Source organism: Euphorbia lathyris, chromosome 5, assembly GCF_963576675.1.
Source record: "Euphorbia lathyris chromosome 5, ddEupLath1.1, whole genome shotgun sequence".
Classification (NCBI taxonomy): domain Eukaryota; kingdom Viridiplantae; phylum Streptophyta; class Magnoliopsida; order Malpighiales; family Euphorbiaceae; genus Euphorbia; species Euphorbia lathyris.
In genome coordinates this window covers 66,148,774-66,168,820 of record NC_088914.1, presented here as the reverse complement: position 1 = coordinate 66,168,820, position 20,047 = coordinate 66,148,774, and the positions used below count along the sequence as shown (strand labels likewise).

Below are 20,047 nucleotides of genomic sequence, written 5' to 3'. Positions count from 1 at the left end.
GTTGCGGGAGCGCCATGTGCAGGTCTGCGCTGACTGTCCGGTATGCTATAGAGAGGTAGAATCTCCATTTCATATTTTGGTAAGCTGTCCGCAATCACAGCAGGTATGGGCGCAGTCTAGTATCGGAAGTACGAGCTCGAGTGATCACCTTTTCCCGGAGTTTTGGACTGCGTCTGTGCAGGGGCAGCCACAACAGGCGGTGGAAATGGCTGCAGTTTTGTGTTGGTCCATTTGGTTGAACAGAAATAATCGTGTTTGGAACCAGAAAACTGCCCCAACATCAGTTATTTACAATTCGGCTGTTTCGCTTTTGGAGAGCTGGAAAACGGCTCGCAATCACCAGGACGGACGCATGGCTGATACAGCAGCAGCGATACGATGGTCCGCACCTCCTCCGGATGTTCTAAAAGCGAACGTGGACGGAGCTGTGTTTGCGGAGTCGGGCTTCGCTGGTTACGGAATTGCGGTTCGGGACAGTTCTGGGCGTTGTGTTGCAGCAAAAAATGGTCTGCTGTGCTGCCCTCTTGACCCATTTCTAGTGGAAGTGTTGTCTTGCCGGGAGGCTTTGAGTTGGATTAAGGAGAGGAATTGGTCCCGAGTTATATTGGAATCACACTCTCAGTTACTGATTTACGCCCTGAGAAGTGAATCCAATTATAATCCGGCCTTAGATACCATAATAGGTGATTGTAAATCTCTCTTGCGAGATATGAGGAACTACGAAGTTTCTTTTGTTCGTCGGTCAGCGAATCATTGTGCTCATACTTTAGTGAGAGCAGTGATTTTAGAGTCTGATCGGGGGTCGTGGTTTGGACACCCTCCAGCTTTTGCTTGTAATGCGTTTTCATCTGATCTTTAATAAGAATTTCTCCTTTTGTCCTCAAAAAAAGAGAATAAGAGATTTTGGAATATATATCAAAAAAAGGCAAAATTGTTAAATAGACGACTGTAACTAGTAAAATGTGACCCGTAAATAGCAATTCACTAATTATGATAGTAAAGAAATTTCTGCGCATTTTAGACTCAGGTTTCCCAATATTGTCGTCGGACTCATTCGTTGCGCGAAGTAAACATGGGCCCGGCCCTCAATCAACCTACCGAATTACCAATTGCAAAAGAAGCATCGCCAGTGTCTCGCTTCAGTTCAGGTTGCCCCATCGCAACAAAATATGGAGTACAGGAACAAGCTTTTCCTCGCTCCCATGGTTCGAGTTGTGAGTGAACAGAAGACATCATGACTCTTTACGCGACTTTGCTTCTAATACATCTTTTTTCTCCTTTTCTAGAGCAACTAATTTTGATGTTTTTTGGGCAGGGGACGTTGCCATTCAGGCTGCTAGCTGCTGAATATGGTGCAGATATTACATACGGAGAGGAAATTATTGATCACAAGTTTCTCAAATGCGAACGCAAAGTTAACGGTGATTACTTTTAGCTTTAAGTTTTATAGCCTCTTTCATTGATTCTGTTCAATTTATGTGCTGCTCGAACCTTTTCTTTTACTTGAAATATATTTCCTCCATGACCTAATAGAAGCTTTTTATCTGGTCTTGATTAAATAACTTAAATTAAGGTTAGTTATATACTCATATAACTCATTGGTGTATGCTGCCCTTGTAATCTTCATAGTTATTGTTGATTTTGTATCTTAGGGTATATGCAACATTGATTTGTAGTTGGATACTGCTTCTGTTATTTTGTTGATCTTATGCATTAGGAAGTTATACTTTGGGCTGTTAGTGTGTAGGCATAGCTCAAAGATTTGTCAATGTGAAGCACACTTGATGCAAAATTCAAACTTTCACTGAATTTCATGCCTGCCGTGTTATGCCACAGGACTAAAAGATTTTACTGCAATATATAAGTGCATTACAGGGTAACCTCCCATGTGCTTACTGAACCTAAAACTTGGATTCTTTGATTTTGTAATTTGAGTTGGGGTGTTAGTAGGCAGTAAGTCGAAAGTATTAGATTGGGCACACATTGATCATAGTGTCTGAGGCCGACTTTTGATATTTGACAGAGAGAAAAATATTGATCTTGTAATGCATTTCATATAGTAACAAATTGTAGGTGGCTTGCTTCACCCTACAAATAACGATCCTTGAAAAAATGAGGCTGTTACCTATTATGCTTTTTTTTTTCAAAATAAAAAACTTTTAAGTGCTTCCTTTTTGTGGCACACTTGATTGAAGAAATTTTTTGGCGAGGGAAGCTCCAGTTAACAGACTAATAGCTAGTAGGTTTATGTATTTTGGAATTTACATTAATGAATGGAAGAAATTGCAGATTTAGTTGCTTATTATTTTCTAATACAGTTAATATTTAATGTGAAATTCATAATTGGTAATACAGTATGAGTAGCGCGCGAGAGGTATACCTGGTATTCTGTTGTTCCACAAACATTATTTTCTCATTACTGGTGCCTTTTTAGTTGCATGAATTCAATTTTATACAGCCATTTGTACCTTATATTCATACTAATGTCTTCTCTTAATATATAGATTCAATATGCTTTGCAACGAACCGAACTTATGGAGTAGGTGCTTTTAAGTTAAGAGTCTGTTATATGAGTGGTTCATGCATGCCAGCCAAAATGAGCCTAAATCTTCCACCCAAGCATTTTGTGATAGCTGGAAATGACATCATTGGAAGTAGAACAAATACCAAACAGTTATTTTAGTTAACTTTTTTCATCCCGTTTGTGGCAGTGGGGGTTTGGAATATCATTCAGTGAGCTGTTTAACCATTTGTCCAGTGAACTTTTATGCTAATAATTTGTGGTCGTAGGATTCTTTGTTAGTAGTTTGCTGTAAAAATAACACTTTGCAATAGTTTGGTAGTGGTTCTTGTTCTTCCATATTGATTCAGTTTAATTGGATTATTTTCTCAAGAACATTAATGCTTAGGGCCCAGCTTCATATGGTGCAAATATTACATTCAAGGAGCGGATCATTGATCTTGAAATGTTGAATGCAAGCACAAATAAATGGTAAATTCTATTTCATACCTGAGATCATTACTCATATTTTGCTTGTGCTGAGAATTCTTGCACCGAGTAAAAGATGTATTTGAGTTGGCTGAAGAAAACACCATTTGTGGTCTTTACAATTGAATGAATTTTTAGATTTTTGTTGTGACTTGATGGCTTTACTACCAAGGTATGCGCCTTGGTTTATCTTTCATATCTGATGGAATTTGAAATTTGACAGTGGATATTGTCTTTATAGAATTATTTATGTTTAAAGGTCTTATAACCTATCTCTAAAAAGATGACATAGTTAGTGAACAAGAGCCTCTCCTGCAAATTCTGACATGGTTGAATTGAAAGTAATAAATAATTTGAAAGTGAAGTTAAAGCTGAATTGTAATTATTGGAGCTTAATTTGCTGTGTCTGGAGATTGATTACAGAGGCATTGAAAGCTTATTGGGATATGTTGAATGGATGGTGAGGACTTGGATTATGTTAGCTTATTTGAAGTGATTATTGGAATGTTTCAATGAAGTTGGATGGGATTAATTATTGAAGAACGCTTGAGAAATAGGAAAGAAGAGATTTGAATTCTTGCAGTTTTTTCATGCAATAATGTTGAGGTATTATGATGATGATTTTAGAGGCATAGGTTCAGAGTCTCTGAATCGATTAATAAGAGTATATGCTGAGGTTGATGGACAGCAGGTGCTAGTTTTTATTAGCTGGAAGTGAATTGGTCATAATAAATTCTGGAGGGTGGAAAATTAAGGTGTAAATTTATGTTTTAGTTATATTGATCTGGCAATGAAAGTCAGAAGAACAATCGTGTGCTCAAGCATACTGTAGTGCGGCAAAGAGGTTTGATTTTCTAGTCTTTACTGGATCCACTCCACCATTTTTTGGCCTATTTAAAATAAAATTTCAATTAATTGAAATTAAATTAAGACTTGAAAAGTTGGCTCGTGGGCTTAATTGCTTGCCATGCCTGTAACTATGCTAACTGCATACTTCCCATAGAAAGATGAATGAATAGAAAATGAATACTTGAATTCTTTCAGGGCTTACTTGCCTCAAATTATCAACCTTCAATAACTTCTGAAGAGTGCATAAACAAATATGGACTCTAAATTTCTCCATTATATTGAGCTAACAGTCGGTGATGACCCACTTGAGACTCTTACTACCATGTAGAAGCAGCCCATAAACTTTGAAAAACTTAACACAAGACCTACTGGAGATAGGATAATTATTGCTCGGTCATCTACATTTGTGAGGATGTTGACTTGCACTGGGGTGGGCCTCTATGTAAACTCCGATGCCAAAGTTAGAGAGATAATGGAAGTACTGTAATAGTGAGGGAGAGAGAGTTACCTTTACGAATATGCTTGGATGATGTTACAAGACTATTCTGCCCTTAGTGAGGCGGTTTGGAACTCAAGGCCCCTCTAGGTAAAGAATTGGGCTTCTACTTAATTGCGCCTGCTGGTGGGCCTTGTCCGAATCAATAATCATAATATATTTTTAGGAAAACAGATATTTCCAACTATAATCCTTATAAAGTACTCCCTCCATTTTTTATTATATCCCGTTTTAGATTTTTCAATCTGTTCATTTTTATGTCGTTTTGTATTACCAATGCACTTTCGACATTATTTTCTCAAATTTACCCTTATTTATGGTAAGAGAGATATTTATTATTAATTCAAATGATCCTACATAAGCCATAAAAATTAAAAAGATAGAGAATTTTTACATAGAAAGTAGTGATTTAGGAGGGAAGTATAAAGGGTAAATTAGTCATTTTAATAATTTAATTAATACTGCGTTGGTTTGATGAAAAACCTTAAACGACATATAAAAATGAACGGAGGGGGTAAAAATTATGTAACAGAAGTACATCAGCTGCATACATGCGACATCAAAGTAAAATTTCTTTTGAACAAAATGCTTTGTATGTTTAGGCTCATGGTTTTAATTTTGGGTTTCGAAGTTGGATCTTTCTCATATAATCAAGTAAAAAATGTACAGTGACTGTAAGTTTACTCGGCATTCATGTAGGAGGAGAAGAAACAAAAAAACTTGCTTTATTATTTTTATTTATGTGGCCTTTGGAGTATTGGAAACTAACAAGCACTTTTACTTTCTTTGAGATATGCCATTATTGCCCCAGTGCATCTCGTCTTGTTGATTTAGGATTTTCTTTTTATAATTTCTTTTGTAGAATACATTGGGTCCACTGACTTTGTGGAGAAAGGAACAGAAAATGTGGTCTTCAGAACCTGCAGTCAAGAAAGAAATCAGGTTGTATTCCAAATTGGCACCTCTGATGCTGTGAGGGCTCTAACTGCTGCTCAAATGGTGTAAGAATCATTGCCTTCATTTTCTATTTTCATTGTGATTTGGAATTGGTAGAAAAATTAATATTGCATGATCTAGTAATTGCTAAAATTTTCTGGATACGGTGCCATTCCTTTTATTTTGTCTTTATATCATCAATTCGTCTTTCAAATCTTTGGTAAGAGCAAAGACTAGGTTTTTTTAAGTCAATATAGCCACTTCTGTTGCTTCCTTGATAAACTTTAACATTTTTTTTAGTTTAAAACACAAGCTAACATGAAGCAATCTGCAAAAAGGGGATTAGATCTGATTGATTTTTCTAAAGTGGTTTCTTCCATTTGGAAGTTTGACTTATAGATGATTCTAATGTGGTTTAGCATTTTTATCATGATGGACCTATCAAATACTACATCCATCAAAATGCGTTGTCAAGCCAAGAACAAATATTGTGTGCGTGCATACTAATTGGATGTAGTATCAAGGCTTTATGGCCGTAAATAGGTGAAAGATGTTGTCTATATTCTCCAAATAACAAAATGGAAGTCCTCTGGTTGAGTTTGATGACAATAATTTTATAGTTCTTATGGTCTTACCATTGAAATTATACTGACCTCCATTAAAGTCCATAACATATTGTTAGAAGTTATTCGATTGATAATAAATGCAAACGGGCAACTTTATTTATGTAATAAGAGGAGAAGTAGATGAAATTGTATAAAAGATCATATTGTTGACATTTTATCAATCATCAGTATGCTTCGTTTGTTTGAACACCAAACTTTTGTTCGATGATCAGTGTAGAGATCAAGCATACTTTAATCCATTCTACTCTATATTCAAATCCATTCTACTCTAAATTCAAACAAAATTATAAATAATCTATATATAAACTAAATAAAAAAAAATTATTGAATAGGAAGAACTAAAGGTTTGAGGTCCAAAAAATTGAAATATAACAAGCATCTCATAAGAAAACTTCAGTCTCTATACTAAATTACAGAAATAATTACTGCTGATGATAAATAATAATTATTCACCAACTGAAGTTGTAAGACAAAAAATGGCAACATAAAAATGATTTCCACCAAAGAAACAAATAGAATCTTGAAAGCTAAAAATAATAAAAGGTATAAGGTGCAAAAATACCCCTAACGTCTAAAATGGTGCAATTTTACCCTTAATGTTGGCTGTCAAGAGCAAATGTACCCCTAACGTTGACAAGTTGGGTCAATTGGAGAAATTATTCATCAAATTATCTTCTCGGTCATGAATCTTGTCATCTACATTTCACATGTGCGTCATTTTATCACTCATTAGTAACAGATCACAAACATATGATTAAACGTGAAAAATTTAAAAGAATATACTGTATTTTGTACGAGTTGGACAAAAAAAATTCAAATATTTCACCGAATTTAAAAATATTAATCTTCAATTCTATTATTAAATCACAAAAAATATAATTTTTTTTAGAATCAACTTACATGCAATTAGTGCAGAATAAGGAAAAAAATATGTGTTTTATAATAATGTCTGAAATTGACCCAACTTGCCAATGTTAGGGGTCAAATTGCTCTTGGCTGCCAACTTTCGGGTAAAATTGCTCCTAACCGTAAACGTTAGGGGTATTTTTGCACCTTATCCCATAATAAAAACTTTGAAAATTTAATAAAATGTAGTGTGAACAACAATTCGGTCGGTGGTGACTAGATCACAAACGAGATAGGAAAAAGTAGATGCGCCAATAATTTCACAAATGATTTCTATATTTGAAACATGATGTGTTAAACCAAATGGTAAAGCTAATCTATTTTTGAGATTATCAAGTCAAATGCATTTGAAACACACTACTATTAAAGTTAGTACTAGAATCTCATATTGCATTGATATCAATGCAAATGGTTCTAATGGAAATGCCAACAACATATGCTTTGTGATAATTTTAGGTCCTAAGTAGGATTTGTAATTGAGAAGAGCAGTGAATTAAGAATTTAAAACTTTACCCCATATATTTATACCACAGGATTAACTAGAAGTGCTTTGGTATATTCGAGTATTTCATGCACTTCAAGTATAACATATACTCAGTATAATTGTAAGATATAGATAGAGTGGAAGATCGAAAAAAAATATACATGAGATTTTTAATAGAGATTCAGCCAAAGAGTGGCAAAGAGATGTAGTGGTGAGGGGTAGGGGAAGACCTAAGCAAACTTGGAGGAGAGTGATCGAGAGTGATATGAGTTTACTGGGAATTGAGGAAAATATGGTAGTGGATAGGACGGAGTGGAGGGAGCGAATTTGTGTCGCTGACACGACTTGATTTCACGGTTTTATATGATGGTTCATGTTAGCCGACCCCGAATCATTTCAGGACTAAGGCTTTGTTGTTGTTGTATTCAGCCAAACCACTCTACATTTCATCTTTTCAAACTCTGACATCTAAAAAGAAAAACTCGACTTCTTTTCAAGGAAAAGGATCAAGCCCAATTATTATAATATAACTTATTTCTAGTAGCCAAATAAGTGTATACTAATCCCAAACCAGTTTGTAGTTTCAAAGTGCTAGCCAACCTTCACTCCATTTTTACAAGAATGGATAAACTTTTTAAAATGAACAATTTCTCCCTTTAAGTGTGAAATATTTGAAACACAAGTTTTAGAAGAATATTCAAGTAAAAAAAGACTCAAAGGTAACTCAAGAATTGAAGAGATAAAGTTTGGATGAGTTGCAAATAAGTTGTGATATCCTCTCATATTTCCACAAGTCTTGGATTCTATTTATAGAGAAAAATCTAAAATTAGTTGCTAATCCCTTGTTGTGACGGGTGTCCCCTCAATTTGTGAAGATTTGAAAGTGTTTTGCTAGCTAGAAATTAGTTGACTTCTAGGTTACTATTGCTTTAAATTAGTCTACTACCTTCGTTGCAGCTCGTGTAAAACACTTGCAACTGCATTAGTTAGGTGGTGTTTGATAAAACCGAAAATTAAGTGTTTAGGAAAGAAGTACTGAAATTTAAGTTCTGAACTATGAAGCACTGATACGGGTACGGGTGTGGATACGGGTGCGGAAAACGGCATTTCTAAAAAATATGAGATACGGATACGGCAGGGATACGACAAATTTTATATATAATTAATAATATATATATCATTTGTAATGAAAAATTTGAAAGATACATAAATATGTAAACCACAAATCACAATTATAAGTCATTATAAAACCACAAATAACATCTATAATATTAACTAATAAGTCATATAATCCTTATATTTTTAAAGTTTTTTAATTTGTTAATGGACAGCGGGTTGATATTACTTTATTTAATTTGTTATATAATCCTTATATTTTTAATTTTTTTTTAAAAACCCCTAAAATTTTGAACTAATTAATTATGAAAAGTATCCCCAAAGTATCCCCGCCGTATCCCCAACGCATCCCCGCGTATCCCCTAATTAAAAAAGAAAAAGAAAAAAAGGGATACTTCCTAGCCGTATCCCCGCCCTCGGAGTATCGGATACGCGTACATTGACCTCTTAGAAGTATCGGGGCTTCATAGGTTCTGAATATTATAAATGCTGAAAATAAGTACTGAATTTAAAAATATGAGCTGATAATGTTAAACTTAAAATTTTAAATTAAATATTTTGACTTACAAGAATAAGTGATTCTTTGACGTAACTAAAATTTTTAATTGATGTTACCGGACAGACTAAAAACCAATAAGCACTTAACCTATTAATTTTAAGTGCTGCAATGCCTTTATCAAACATGCCCTTTCGACATTCCGTTTTATTGTTGATGTCTTGTATTTTTAATGTGTTTGTATATGCTTATATGCTGGAACCCTTTTTCTCGCATTCTGATATATCGGTGTTCATTAGATTTCAGGATTATATATATATTTTTGAGTGTGTTTGCGTTATAAAAACTCCAATCTTACTAATAATTGAGCTTGTATGTTTGGTCTGTGTGATTCATTTGGCTTATACTTTTGTATGTAAAGTATAGTTTAACAGTTTTTCCTTCTTTCAGATGTAAAGATGTTTCTGCGATAGACATCAATATGGGTTGCCCCAAGTCATTTTCTATAAGTGGAGGCATGGGTGCTGCACTATTGACTAAACCGGAGCTCATTAATGATGTAGGCAAAACTGCTATTTTATTTTATTTTAATCTTACTGAATGGCTTCAGTTGATTTATGTTTTTCACCTTAATTCTTTTTGGCCCAGATTTTGAGAACATTAAGGAGGAACTTGGACTGTCCAGTAACATGTAAGATTCGATTACTAAAATCGCCCCAAGATACTGTGGAACTGGCAAGGCGAATTGAAAAAACGGGTGTTTCTGCTCTTGCTGTTCATGGAAGGTGTGGTTCAACCAATATCTCATAAATTCCCCAAATTATAATTGCTAGTCATAAATTGGTAATATTCATTGTCAATCATGCAAGTCCAGAACAAACTCAGTCCAATCAGTCTTACTCACGTCATCTAGATTATGCATAACCTGAGACAAACGTTGTGATTGTGCACAACTAGCATGACGGCAAATCAATAAAGAAGGAAAGTAGAAATTTGGTTTACTTCTATTTTCTGAAAGAACTGGTAATGCACGAATCATGTCAACCTTAATTAGTTAACCCTGTTGTTTAATTTGCAGGAAAGTTGCAGATAGGCCAAGGGATCCAGCTAAGTGGAATGAGATCGCTGACGTTGTATCAGCGTTATCTATACCAGTTATTGCAAATGGAGACATCTTTGACTATTGTGATCTTGAACGAATCAAAGCTGCAACAGGTAGCTACACAATGCTAGCCAATTTGTTTTCTACGATGTGGGAAAATTACTAAAAAATAACCTCTTCAAATTATATATGCATCAAAATTTTGAAATTTTATTGTATCTCTATCCTGGCATCAGAAAGATTTGACAGTAATGACTAAGTCAACAACTTCCATTGCGTTTACCATAGGTGTATTGCTTCGTTGTCATGTGTGCATCTTAGATTATGTTCCAGTTTTTGACGAACTTTCCTGTGGTGTACAACTGAAGTTTGAACTATTTAGTAGTTACTAACTTACTATATAACATTCACACTGCTTTTTCTTTCAGGTGCTTCGTCCGTGATGGTTGCAAGGGGAGCTCTTTGGAATGCTTCAGTTTTCTCACCTGAAGGCAAAGTGCATTGGACAGATATTAAAAGAGAGTATGTTAGAAAGGTTGGTTGGCCATTCCTAGCAGGTCTTGAAAACGAAGAAATAATTCATATTATCATATCATAGCTAAAACAAGCTGAAATTAAGTTATTAATTGGGGGATATTGATGAGCTTATAAACTCTGTACTCTTGATTTCAGAGTATCCTATGGGATAATGATATGAAAAGCACAAAGCAGACATTAAAGGAAATGATTATGCATTATTCTTGCCTTGAACTTGCAGAGGGCAAAGGTGTGATTAAATCAGAGAGTTTGGCGGATATAGCGTAAGCTTTATTTTACTCTCGTCTTTTTTCATAAGCTAATCGGTCGAATGTCCTATTAATTTGTCCTAATTTACATAATCGTTTTCTTATTATTTTTACGTGATCTACTTGAACTTGCAGGAAACTGTATGGAGAAGAAAGATACTATGAGTTTGTTAATGAAAATCGGTTGTCCCTTAACAGAGGCAGGGAGGATTATGAATGGTCCCAATAATTTTTGGAAGAAAGCAGCTTGCTGTATGTTATACCTGTACAATTGTTGTAAGTGCTAAAATACATTCCAAAGAGATTGTTAATTACTCCATTGAACATAAAGAGAAGAGAGAATATACATTTGGATGTTAATTCCTATCTATTTTAAAAGCTTTTAGCATATTTTCTCTGTTCTTAATCCAATTTTGGAATGCCATGTTGAATTTACTACTGAGTTGAAGAATGCAGCCATTTAATTATTTTTCCTGTCTTTTTAACTTTGAAAGGAAGAATCTGGTCTTTGCAATAAAATTTTATACTATTATTCTTACACTAGTCAGGAGCTAATTCTTTTTAGAAGAAGGCCCTTCAAAATTTTCGTCATCATTGCACAAAAACACAATTAGTTTCACTTATTTTAATGTGCAAAAACTGTCACTACAACTGCTTTGGCAGATTGGACGTCACTTCGCATCGGAACTAACGTTTTAAAATAAATAGATACAGATAGTATAAGAAAATGTATCTTATCATAAAGATAATTTTGCTATTATGCTTGATAAAAGAAAAATCAAAATTTCATTGAATCCATGAGTTGAAAGTCTGAATAAATATTAAAAAAAATGTAGGCATATTTACATAAAATCACAAAATAGAATGTTTTTTCGATAGCTTTCAGGTTCAATTAATTAACATAAAAATTGTATAGGATAATCATTTCAGCTAAATCAGAAGGAATGTTTAAACTCCTCCTCTTCAGCCACCTCATTTTTAATATGTAAATAATATTTAAATCAGTAATGTAAAAATAAAAAATAATAAGTGTAAAATAAAGAGACTTGCCAGACTGAAAACCCTCAAGGGCAGCTTAGGCAAAATTATGATTTTAAAAAAATAATGAATTATTATCTTCATGTACCCACTTATTAAAAAAAGACAGTATTATCGACAGTCTGAATTAACATTATTCAGAAGATGGCAGACAAGACACATTATTCAGAAGATGACAGACATTATCTCTAAGATAAGGTGACTAGATTTCCAACAACGTAGCACCCTTAAAGATAGATAGAAAACAGAAAACCCTCTTGTTATTTCCGTCTCCCATTGTAACAAAACCTTAGACTTGTAACTTGCATTCTCAAAAACTTGTTCATGTACTACCCCTCCGTTTCCTACCGGGAATTTCATTTCTTCTTTAGAAATTAATAATATGGATTACGTGTCAAAGCCATGATAGTGATCCAATGTCGTAGAGAACCTACAAAACAGTATGTAGGTCAGATGAGGCCGGAGTCCGGCAAATCCATTCTGATGCCTAAGTTTATAATTTAGAACCGAATAAGAGAGTAAGAACAAGTTTTAGAGATAGATAACGTATCGAACCTTGTGATAATACTTGTCTATTTATAGTGTTTGATTAGGTTAAAGTTGTCACCTTATTCCTATTAAGTTTAAGATTCTTATTCCCTTAATGATCTCGAATCCTGTGAGAAATCTTTTGTCTCATAGGACACTAGAAGGTTCTCCTTGTGTTTTGTACCCAAAACCATGAGTATTAGCTATGGGCTAGGGCTAGATGCGGTTGAGTCTTTTGTTACTGGGCTTGAACGTTGTAGACGCGTTTGGATCTTCTATTCTTTGCATTTGGAGTTCGAACTCAACACACGTAATGGGCTTTAAAGAGGATGACACTTACATATGTTAGTGCCTACATAAAATTTATTGGATTAAGATCGAATTGCAATTGGTATTACAGATCAAGCTAATTAGACAGAAGGTTTTATAATTTAATTTTTTTTTAAGTAAATGATTAAACAAAAATTATTGAGACCTTTGGTTTAAGTTTAAGACAAATAACAATATCAAGTGGCATCTTATACGCAAGGGTTACTCCAGAAGCGAACCCGCCGACCTCGATGTAAAAAAACAAAAAAGATTAAAATCATGAAATTAAATAATGTGAAGGTTATTTCAGCAAATAAATATCCGAATCTTCGCCTCTTCTCCTTCCTTCCTTCCTCCTCCGTATATCGGCGTTTACATCCCCCCGAGGGTTCTCTCTAATTTCTTCTTTCCGGTAACCTTATATCCCTTCTTCTCTTCCTCTCTCTATCTGTGTACTATGTTGTGCTGCTTTTTTCTTTTTGGTGTGTAATTCTCTGAATCTGGGATCAATTGCATCTTTCTCTTTTATCCAGCGGAGATTTCTTTTTGTTAATTTATTGTGTTATTCTATATTTGGCCGATTTCTCGTTATCTATATTACTTTGATTTTCCCTTTATTTATGGCATACTTTCTCTTTTTGGAGTTAATTTTGCCTTTTTTTCATAAGTTTACTCTTTGATGGGCGTGGAGTGGTGTGTGGATCTTATGAACTGTATGATTTCCTTCTTTCGTGACTGAGCTTTTGTATTTGATTTTACAGCAAAAAAAAAAAAAAAGCATCTTGGGTGGATGAATCTTGTTATCAGTATTGGTTAAAGAACTTGAATGAAATACCAGAATGCATTATGTTAATTTAAGTGTTTTTGCTATCTATTTAGTGGTAAGATTAATCTGATCTTCTTGATGAACTGTTAAAACTAAGCTTCCATTTAGACAGTAGATGTTAGAATAATTTACAAGTTCAGTTCTAGGGAAGTAGTAATATAGAATCCCGAGAAACAATAGAACTTCATTTTGAATGGCTTCACTACCTTGGTTGTGTTAATTGATGATTACCAGTCTTAAAGTATATAAAGCAGAAATTCATTGGTGGGGATCAATCTGATATACAACCATGTGAAAGATGATTAGTCTCTGCAAGTTTAAGTTTTCTTCAGATACATACATTAGATGTTTGGTTACCGTGCCTGGTTGTGAATGGATTTTTGTTTATACTTTTGGGCAGCATGGAAAATTTAGGAGTTTTTCAGAACTAATATATATCGACATGTACCTTATAGATATTTACTCTTTCAATTGAATGTATTTGTCTTTAGTCTTCAGAAAGGTTGGCACTTTTTGAAGTTTAGTTGGACATAAGTTTTGAATTATAATTTTCAGTTATCATTTTTTTGGATGCTAAATTACTATTGAAAATTGTTTTTTTAGGCAAAAATAGGAAGTACAGATTCTATACAATGTAATATTTCCAGATGTTTGTCTTCAGATTCGTGTAAATTGGCAGTTGGCTTTGTAAGCATTATTTGTTGATATTATTATTATTTTTAGGTCAGGTTTGATAAGTAAGTTCCTGAGATGCTAAATTATCCTATTCAATGGTAGATTAACGTTCAGGAAATGCAGAATGTGTTATTTTATTGTTCATGATTTCTCTGTATCTATTTTTGTACTGCATAAGTGTTCTAATACAGAAGAAAGACAATTACTCTAATGAGTTTAATTATATCTATGCTTGCATGGACAAGATTTGTGCAGAACATATTTACAGCAGTTGCCAGTTGGGATGTAGATCTGTTTAGAACTTCATTCATTTTGGCCAAATTTGGGTGAAAAGGTTTACTGTAATGTACTATCATGGTATAGGTGAAGAACTGCATAAAATTGCTTTAATACTTCAATACTTGGATTAAAGTGAATGAAATAGAAGTGAGGTTATGAACTATAACTATATATTTACCCAATTAATTTTTTGTATAATTGAATTTTGCTATAATATACCTAGTTATACTATTATGCATTCGGATTATTATTCTTCAATTCTCTTACAACGGTAGTAATCCACTTTATCGAACTTTAGCTTCTTATTGAGGATGCATATTGATTTTTATGGCTTATTCGGTATTCCAGTGATTGGTTCAAGGTTGAAGGTATTACAATTTATGAGTGAAATATCCGAAAATAATAAACACAATTCACCAACAACCATGCGACAATGTTCAAAAGTGAATTATAATAAAACAATTTTTCTTTAAAAAATATGTTTTTTGTTCCGATCACCGCTTAGGCAGCGGCCTATACGCCGTCTAGATAGCCAAAAAACGCCTAGACGGACTAATCTAGAAAAATCAGAACGGATTCTCGATTTTGAGCACCTAGGCTGTCCAGGTGGTCATTCCCATCATTGCTGGCACGCATGTTTCCTAATTTTAGTGCGAACTCTTTGCATGTTTTTGTATCTCTAGATATGATTTCCTTTAAAAGCTATATTTTTTAGCTGTTTCATCTTTGTCATACTTCAAAATTGGGCTGCCATGGAATTTCTTGATTGTCCACAAGGAAGTATTGTTTGTTGAAGTTAGATTGTTATGTATCAGAAATCAATGCCATAACTTCTTTCTGTTGTTGAAATCTGAATTGTTTGAAGGGAACAAAATAAGTTAAGGATATTTTATATGTATTTAGTCTCACCATCAATTCACAGGTGAAGTAGGTTTCGGGTTCCTACTTGACATTATAAGTTGCTCAATTTTGGTTATACTACATGGTACGCATGCTTATGGATAAGGCATAGCAAATCTGAAGTCCTTAAGGACCCACTGATTTTAGGGTTTGAAGGTAAGCAAGAATATTCGAATTGGAACTTAGATTGACGCATGTTTTGGTTTGGCGTTAATCATAGCCTTTTGGACTATATTTGCATGGTGAAGGTCGTTACAGTTAAGATTGTGCAATAATTTGTATTCTCTGAAAGTGGTTACCCTTAGAACTGCATCTTTTATATTTTTTAGGTGAGGAGTACTTGGGTAGTTGGATTCTTGCTTTTGAAGTGAATTAGTGCGTGCTAAACTTGTTGTACTTGAACCATAGTTAAAATATGATGCATTTTCTCGAATTTCAAATAAGCTGGACTTAGGGTGTCAGTGTCATGTATGATAAGTTGTTTCATTACTTTGCATTTCCTTAACTATCCATGTTTGAACTTTTCTGGTTGTTCTAGGGTCTCTACTCTCTCTGAATGAAGCTTCATTTGGGGATATAAGATTCTGATGATTTGGATTTTTTCTATTTAGTCAGCGCAACGGTAAAACGTTGTTGTCGTGTGACCAGAGGTCACGGGTTCGAGTCTTAGGAGCGGCCTCTTGCCAATTAAATTGGCAAGGGAAGGCTTGCCCCCAATACACCCTTGTGGTGGGACCCCTCCCCGGACCCTCGCTCAGCGGGGACGCGTAATGCGACCGGGCCGCCCTTTTTTTTTTTTTTTAGTCAAGGATGTAATCTGAATGCTACTTTATGTTTATTGTTTTTATGTCAAGCCTGTAAATAATATTATTGGCCCCTTGACTTGGGATACTTTTGAGCTGATTATTCTTGTAGCGTCTATCCTTGCTTTTGAATTTGGATTGCTATGTAGCACGGAGATGGACACTTTCAAACAATATTTCAAAAATACAGAAGACAGAAATGTGGGTGTTAAACATGCAAATATAAAGTATAGGGGTTTAAAAAAAATTCACAGGATTATAGGGGTGTAGTTATAAATATTAGTATTATAAGGATGTAGCTTGAAAATTTTATTGGAAGAGGGAAAATAATACTTTCTTTGCCTCTGAAGATATGTTGAGTTATATAAGTTTGCTGCGGTGAATCACAATGCTCAAGTAAAAGGACAGATGCCAAAAATTTAAATTGGGTATAGAAGCTTACAGTGGTGAACCTGCAAGGAAAGAAGATAGCATGTGTAAATTAAGGATGTAACTCCAATTGGTTGACTTCTGTTTCCAAAATGTTTTGGGAACTTGGAAACTTTTAGAAGTCTTAAGTTTCTGTGCTTCATAATTGCATCTCATTGTGATAGTTTCACTTCCTAAAGACTTTCACGTGTTTTGCATTTTATAATGTCAGAGAGAATGAATGGTATAGCCAGTTCTGATGCCAAACCATCCTGGCATTTTATGCTCTACATTGACAATTTTCTGTGGTTCTTCCAGGCCATGCCATTTGATCTATATATTTTGTTTGTTCTGACTGTTGCTCATTACTTGCATGAGGTACTAGATCAGGAGTGTGGTGGCTTAGTTCTTTTTAATTTTTTCCAAATCATTCTACTGTCTCAATAAAAGTGGTTTTTGTTTAATAAATCTAAGATGTCAGATACACAATGAAGGCTTCTTTTTTAGTATGGTTAGGTTGCTAATATTGCTTCCTGTCGTTGTTGTGTGAGTGTTTCTTTAGTTTTGTATCCATAACTGATGAGAGTTCTTATATACTTTATGCAGGTACTTTGCACATTGATTTTCTACAAGAAACTGTTTATTCAGTGAATAGCAACGTCCAAATGGATCTGAATCCCATTAAGGATGCGTTTGATCGTGTTGCAAAAAAGCAAAAGCTGTCCAGTTCTAAAGCTCAAGAAGTGATTGACCAGATCATGCTAGAAATTGGAAAGGCATTGGAAACTATACTAACTGAACAGTCCGGCCATGAATCTAACTATAAATTAGTTCTCAGTGAACTTAACAAAAAATTGCAAGAAAATTCTCCTCAGAGTCAACTAGAAGGCACACAGAAGGAACTGAATGTAGCCCTCAGCAAATACACAAAGCAGCTTGAGAAATCCTTCAACCCAGATATATCCAAGGCTTATAGAAATGTCGAATTTGATTCTCACACTGTCAATCAGATAATTGCAGGCCATTTCTACCGGCAGGGCCTGTTCAGCATTGGGGACTGCTTTGTGAATGAAGCTGATGAATCAGAATCTACTGCTGATTTAAGATCTCTTTTCTCTGAAATGTATTTGATAGTAGAAGCAATGAAAGAACGGAACTTAGAGCCTGCATTAAACTGGGCTGCTGCAAACTCTGATAAGCTTAAAGAACGTGGGTCAGACCTTCAGCTAAAACTTCATCGTTTGCAGTTTGTGGAAATATTGCAAAATGGAAATAGAAATGAAGCTCTTGCATATGTCAGATCTAATGTTGCTCCTTTAGCTTCCAATAATTTGAGTGAAATCCAGAAGCTGATGGCTTGTCTCCTGTGGGCAGGAAAGCTTGATCGCTCCCCATATTCTCATCTATTGTCGCCGACTAATTGGAATGTTGTAGCCGAGGAGCTAGCAAGACAATTCTGCAATCTTCTGGGGCAGTCTTTCGAGAGCCCGTTGGGCGTGACGATAGCAGCAGGTTTTCAAGGTTTACCCCCGCTTTTGAAGTTTATGACGGTGATGTTGGGAAAGAAACAGGAGTGGCAGACGATGAAGCAGTTGCCAGTGCCAGTGGAGCTGGATAAAGAGTTTCAGTTCCATTCTATGTTTGTATGTCCGGTATCTAAGGAGCAATCTTCTGATGAGAACCCACCAATGTTGATGCAGTGCGGTCACGTGCTGTGTAAGCAATCTATCAATAAGATGTCAAAGAACAACTCGAAAACTTTTAAGTGCCCGTATTGTCCATGTGATATCGATGCAGCACAATGCAGGCAGCTACATTTCTGATGTGTTTGGTTACATGTATTCCTGCATCTCTCTTATTAATGTACGAAATTCTGTAGAAAGAAACTGGTGGCGCTGTGTTGTGAAGCTAAAGCCAAGGGTATGGTGATAGTGGCAAAGCTGGTCTGTTGTGTACTCTCTGTCTATGCATTTGTTGTAAATACACATTTTTTTTTTTTTTTTTTTTCATATTTATCATGTTGGGAATGGAAAATCTTAATTCCAGGATTCTGGGTTTTTAAGGTAGTGGGACATGATGATAACAGCAAGGACATGTTTGGTTCAGCTGTTATTTATTATTTACAAATAGCCTAGTTATTAGTAGCTGTATTTTAGTTTGAACTAAATAATTTTATTCCACTATTTGGAGCGAAAAAACCATGGGAAGTCAAAATGTTGGAGATATAAGTATCCATCACGATATGATAAATCATGAATGCCTGCGGAGAATTCAAAATGGTGAAGTCAAAATGGCATTAAGTAAGATGAAGTTGAAGAAAGCAGTAGGACCTGATGGCATCCCTATTGAGATTTGGAGATGTTTGGGAGAAAGAGGAATCGAATGGTTGACGACGTTTTTCAACAAAATTTGGAGAAACAATAAGATGCCATTCTGATGTCACACTATCGGGGAATCAAATTAATGAGTCACACTATGAAACTTTGGGAGCGAGTGATTGAACAAAGGCTAAGGAGGACGGTGAAGATATCGGAAAACCAGTTTGGCTTTATGCCGGGAAGATCAACTATATCTAATGAGACAATTAATGGAGCACTATCGAAATAAGAAGAAAGACTTGCATATGGTTTTCATTGACTTGGAGAAAGCATATGATAAGGTACCAAGGGAAGTACTTTGGTGGGCCTTGATAAGGAAAGGCATTTCGCGGAAATATATTGACATCATAAAGGACATGTATGAGGGAGTATGCACGAGTGTACGTACTAGTGTTGGGAAGATTGAAGAGTTTCCTATTACGATTGGAGTGCATCAAGGTTCCGCATTAAGCCCATTTCTTTTTGCCATCGTTATGGATGAACTAACAAGTTCACTTCAAGATGGTATACCATGGTGCATGCTGTTTGCAGATGATATTGTGTTGGTTGATGAGACGAAAGAAGGAGTGGAGATGAAGTTGGAACTATGGAGGCAAACTCTAGAATCTAGAGGCTTTAAGTTGAGTCGAAGTAAGACAGAATATTTGGAGTGTAAGTTTAGCGGCCGTAGGAGTAGGGAGGCAGGGACAATCACCCTAGATGGGAGAGTTGTTCAGGCCTCGGATTGCTTCCGGTATTTAGGATCTATTATCCAAACGGATGGAGAAGTAGATGGAGATGTTGCTCATAGGATTAAAGCTGGTTGGTCGAAGTGGAAGAGTGCTACGGGTTTCCTTTGTGATTCCAGCATGCCTAATAGATTGAAGGGAAAATTCTACCGGACGGCAATTACACCAGCATTGTTATATGGTACGGAGTGTTGGGCAGTGAAACACTGCCACATCCATAAGATGTCGGTGGCGGAGATGCGTATGTTGAGATGGATGTGTGGTCACACGAGAAATGACCGGGTGCGTAATGAAATAATTAGGACAAAAGTAGGGGTCACATCTATTGAGAATAAAATGAGAAAAAACCGACTAAGGTGGTTTGGCCATGTGAGACGTAGAGCGCTTGAT

General features: G+C 35.2%; 2 protein-coding genes across 5 annotated transcripts; both read left to right on the top strand.

Annotated features, from left to right (window-relative positions):
* The first annotated feature begins 1,060 nt into the window (after positions 1–1,060).
* On the top strand, positions 1,061–11,175 carry LOC136230953 (uncharacterized). 3 transcript variants are annotated; one of them, XM_066020171.1, is made up of 10 exons: positions 1,200–1,214; positions 1,316–1,421; positions 2,895–2,992; positions 5,197–5,335; positions 9,349–9,457; positions 9,547–9,683; positions 9,977–10,113; positions 10,429–10,535; positions 10,673–10,800; positions 10,921–11,175. In XM_066020171.1, the coding sequence occupies exons 3-10, from the start codon at positions 2,974–2,976 to the stop codon at positions 11,012–11,014; spliced, it is 870 nt and encodes a 289-aa protein (XP_065876243.1). In that variant the 5' UTR covers positions 1,200–1,214; positions 1,316–1,421; positions 2,895–2,973; the 3' UTR covers positions 11,015–11,175. The 3 variants fall into 3 exon arrangements, with proteins under 3 accessions (XP_065876242.1, XP_065876243.1, XP_065876244.1); XM_066020170.1 differs by lacking the exon at positions 2,895–2,992 and having other exon boundaries at positions 1,061–1,214; XM_066020172.1 differs by lacking the exon at positions 1,200–1,214 and having other exon boundaries at positions 2,910–2,992.
* Positions 11,176–12,908: 1,733 nt separating this feature from the next.
* LOC136229417 (protein RMD5 homolog) lies at positions 12,909–18,678 on the top strand. 2 transcript variants are annotated; one of them, XM_066018183.1, is made up of 2 exons: positions 12,909–13,072; positions 17,158–18,678. In XM_066018183.1, the coding sequence occupies exon 2, from the start codon at positions 17,217–17,219 to the stop codon at positions 18,372–18,374; it is 1,158 nt and encodes a 385-aa protein (XP_065874255.1). In that variant the 5' UTR covers positions 12,909–13,072; positions 17,158–17,216; the 3' UTR covers positions 18,375–18,678. The 2 variants fall into 2 exon arrangements, with proteins under 2 accessions (XP_065874255.1, XP_065874256.1); XM_066018184.1 differs by lacking the exon at positions 12,909–13,072 and adding an exon at positions 13,910–15,496.
* The last annotated feature ends 1,369 nt before the right edge of the window (positions 18,679–20,047 follow it).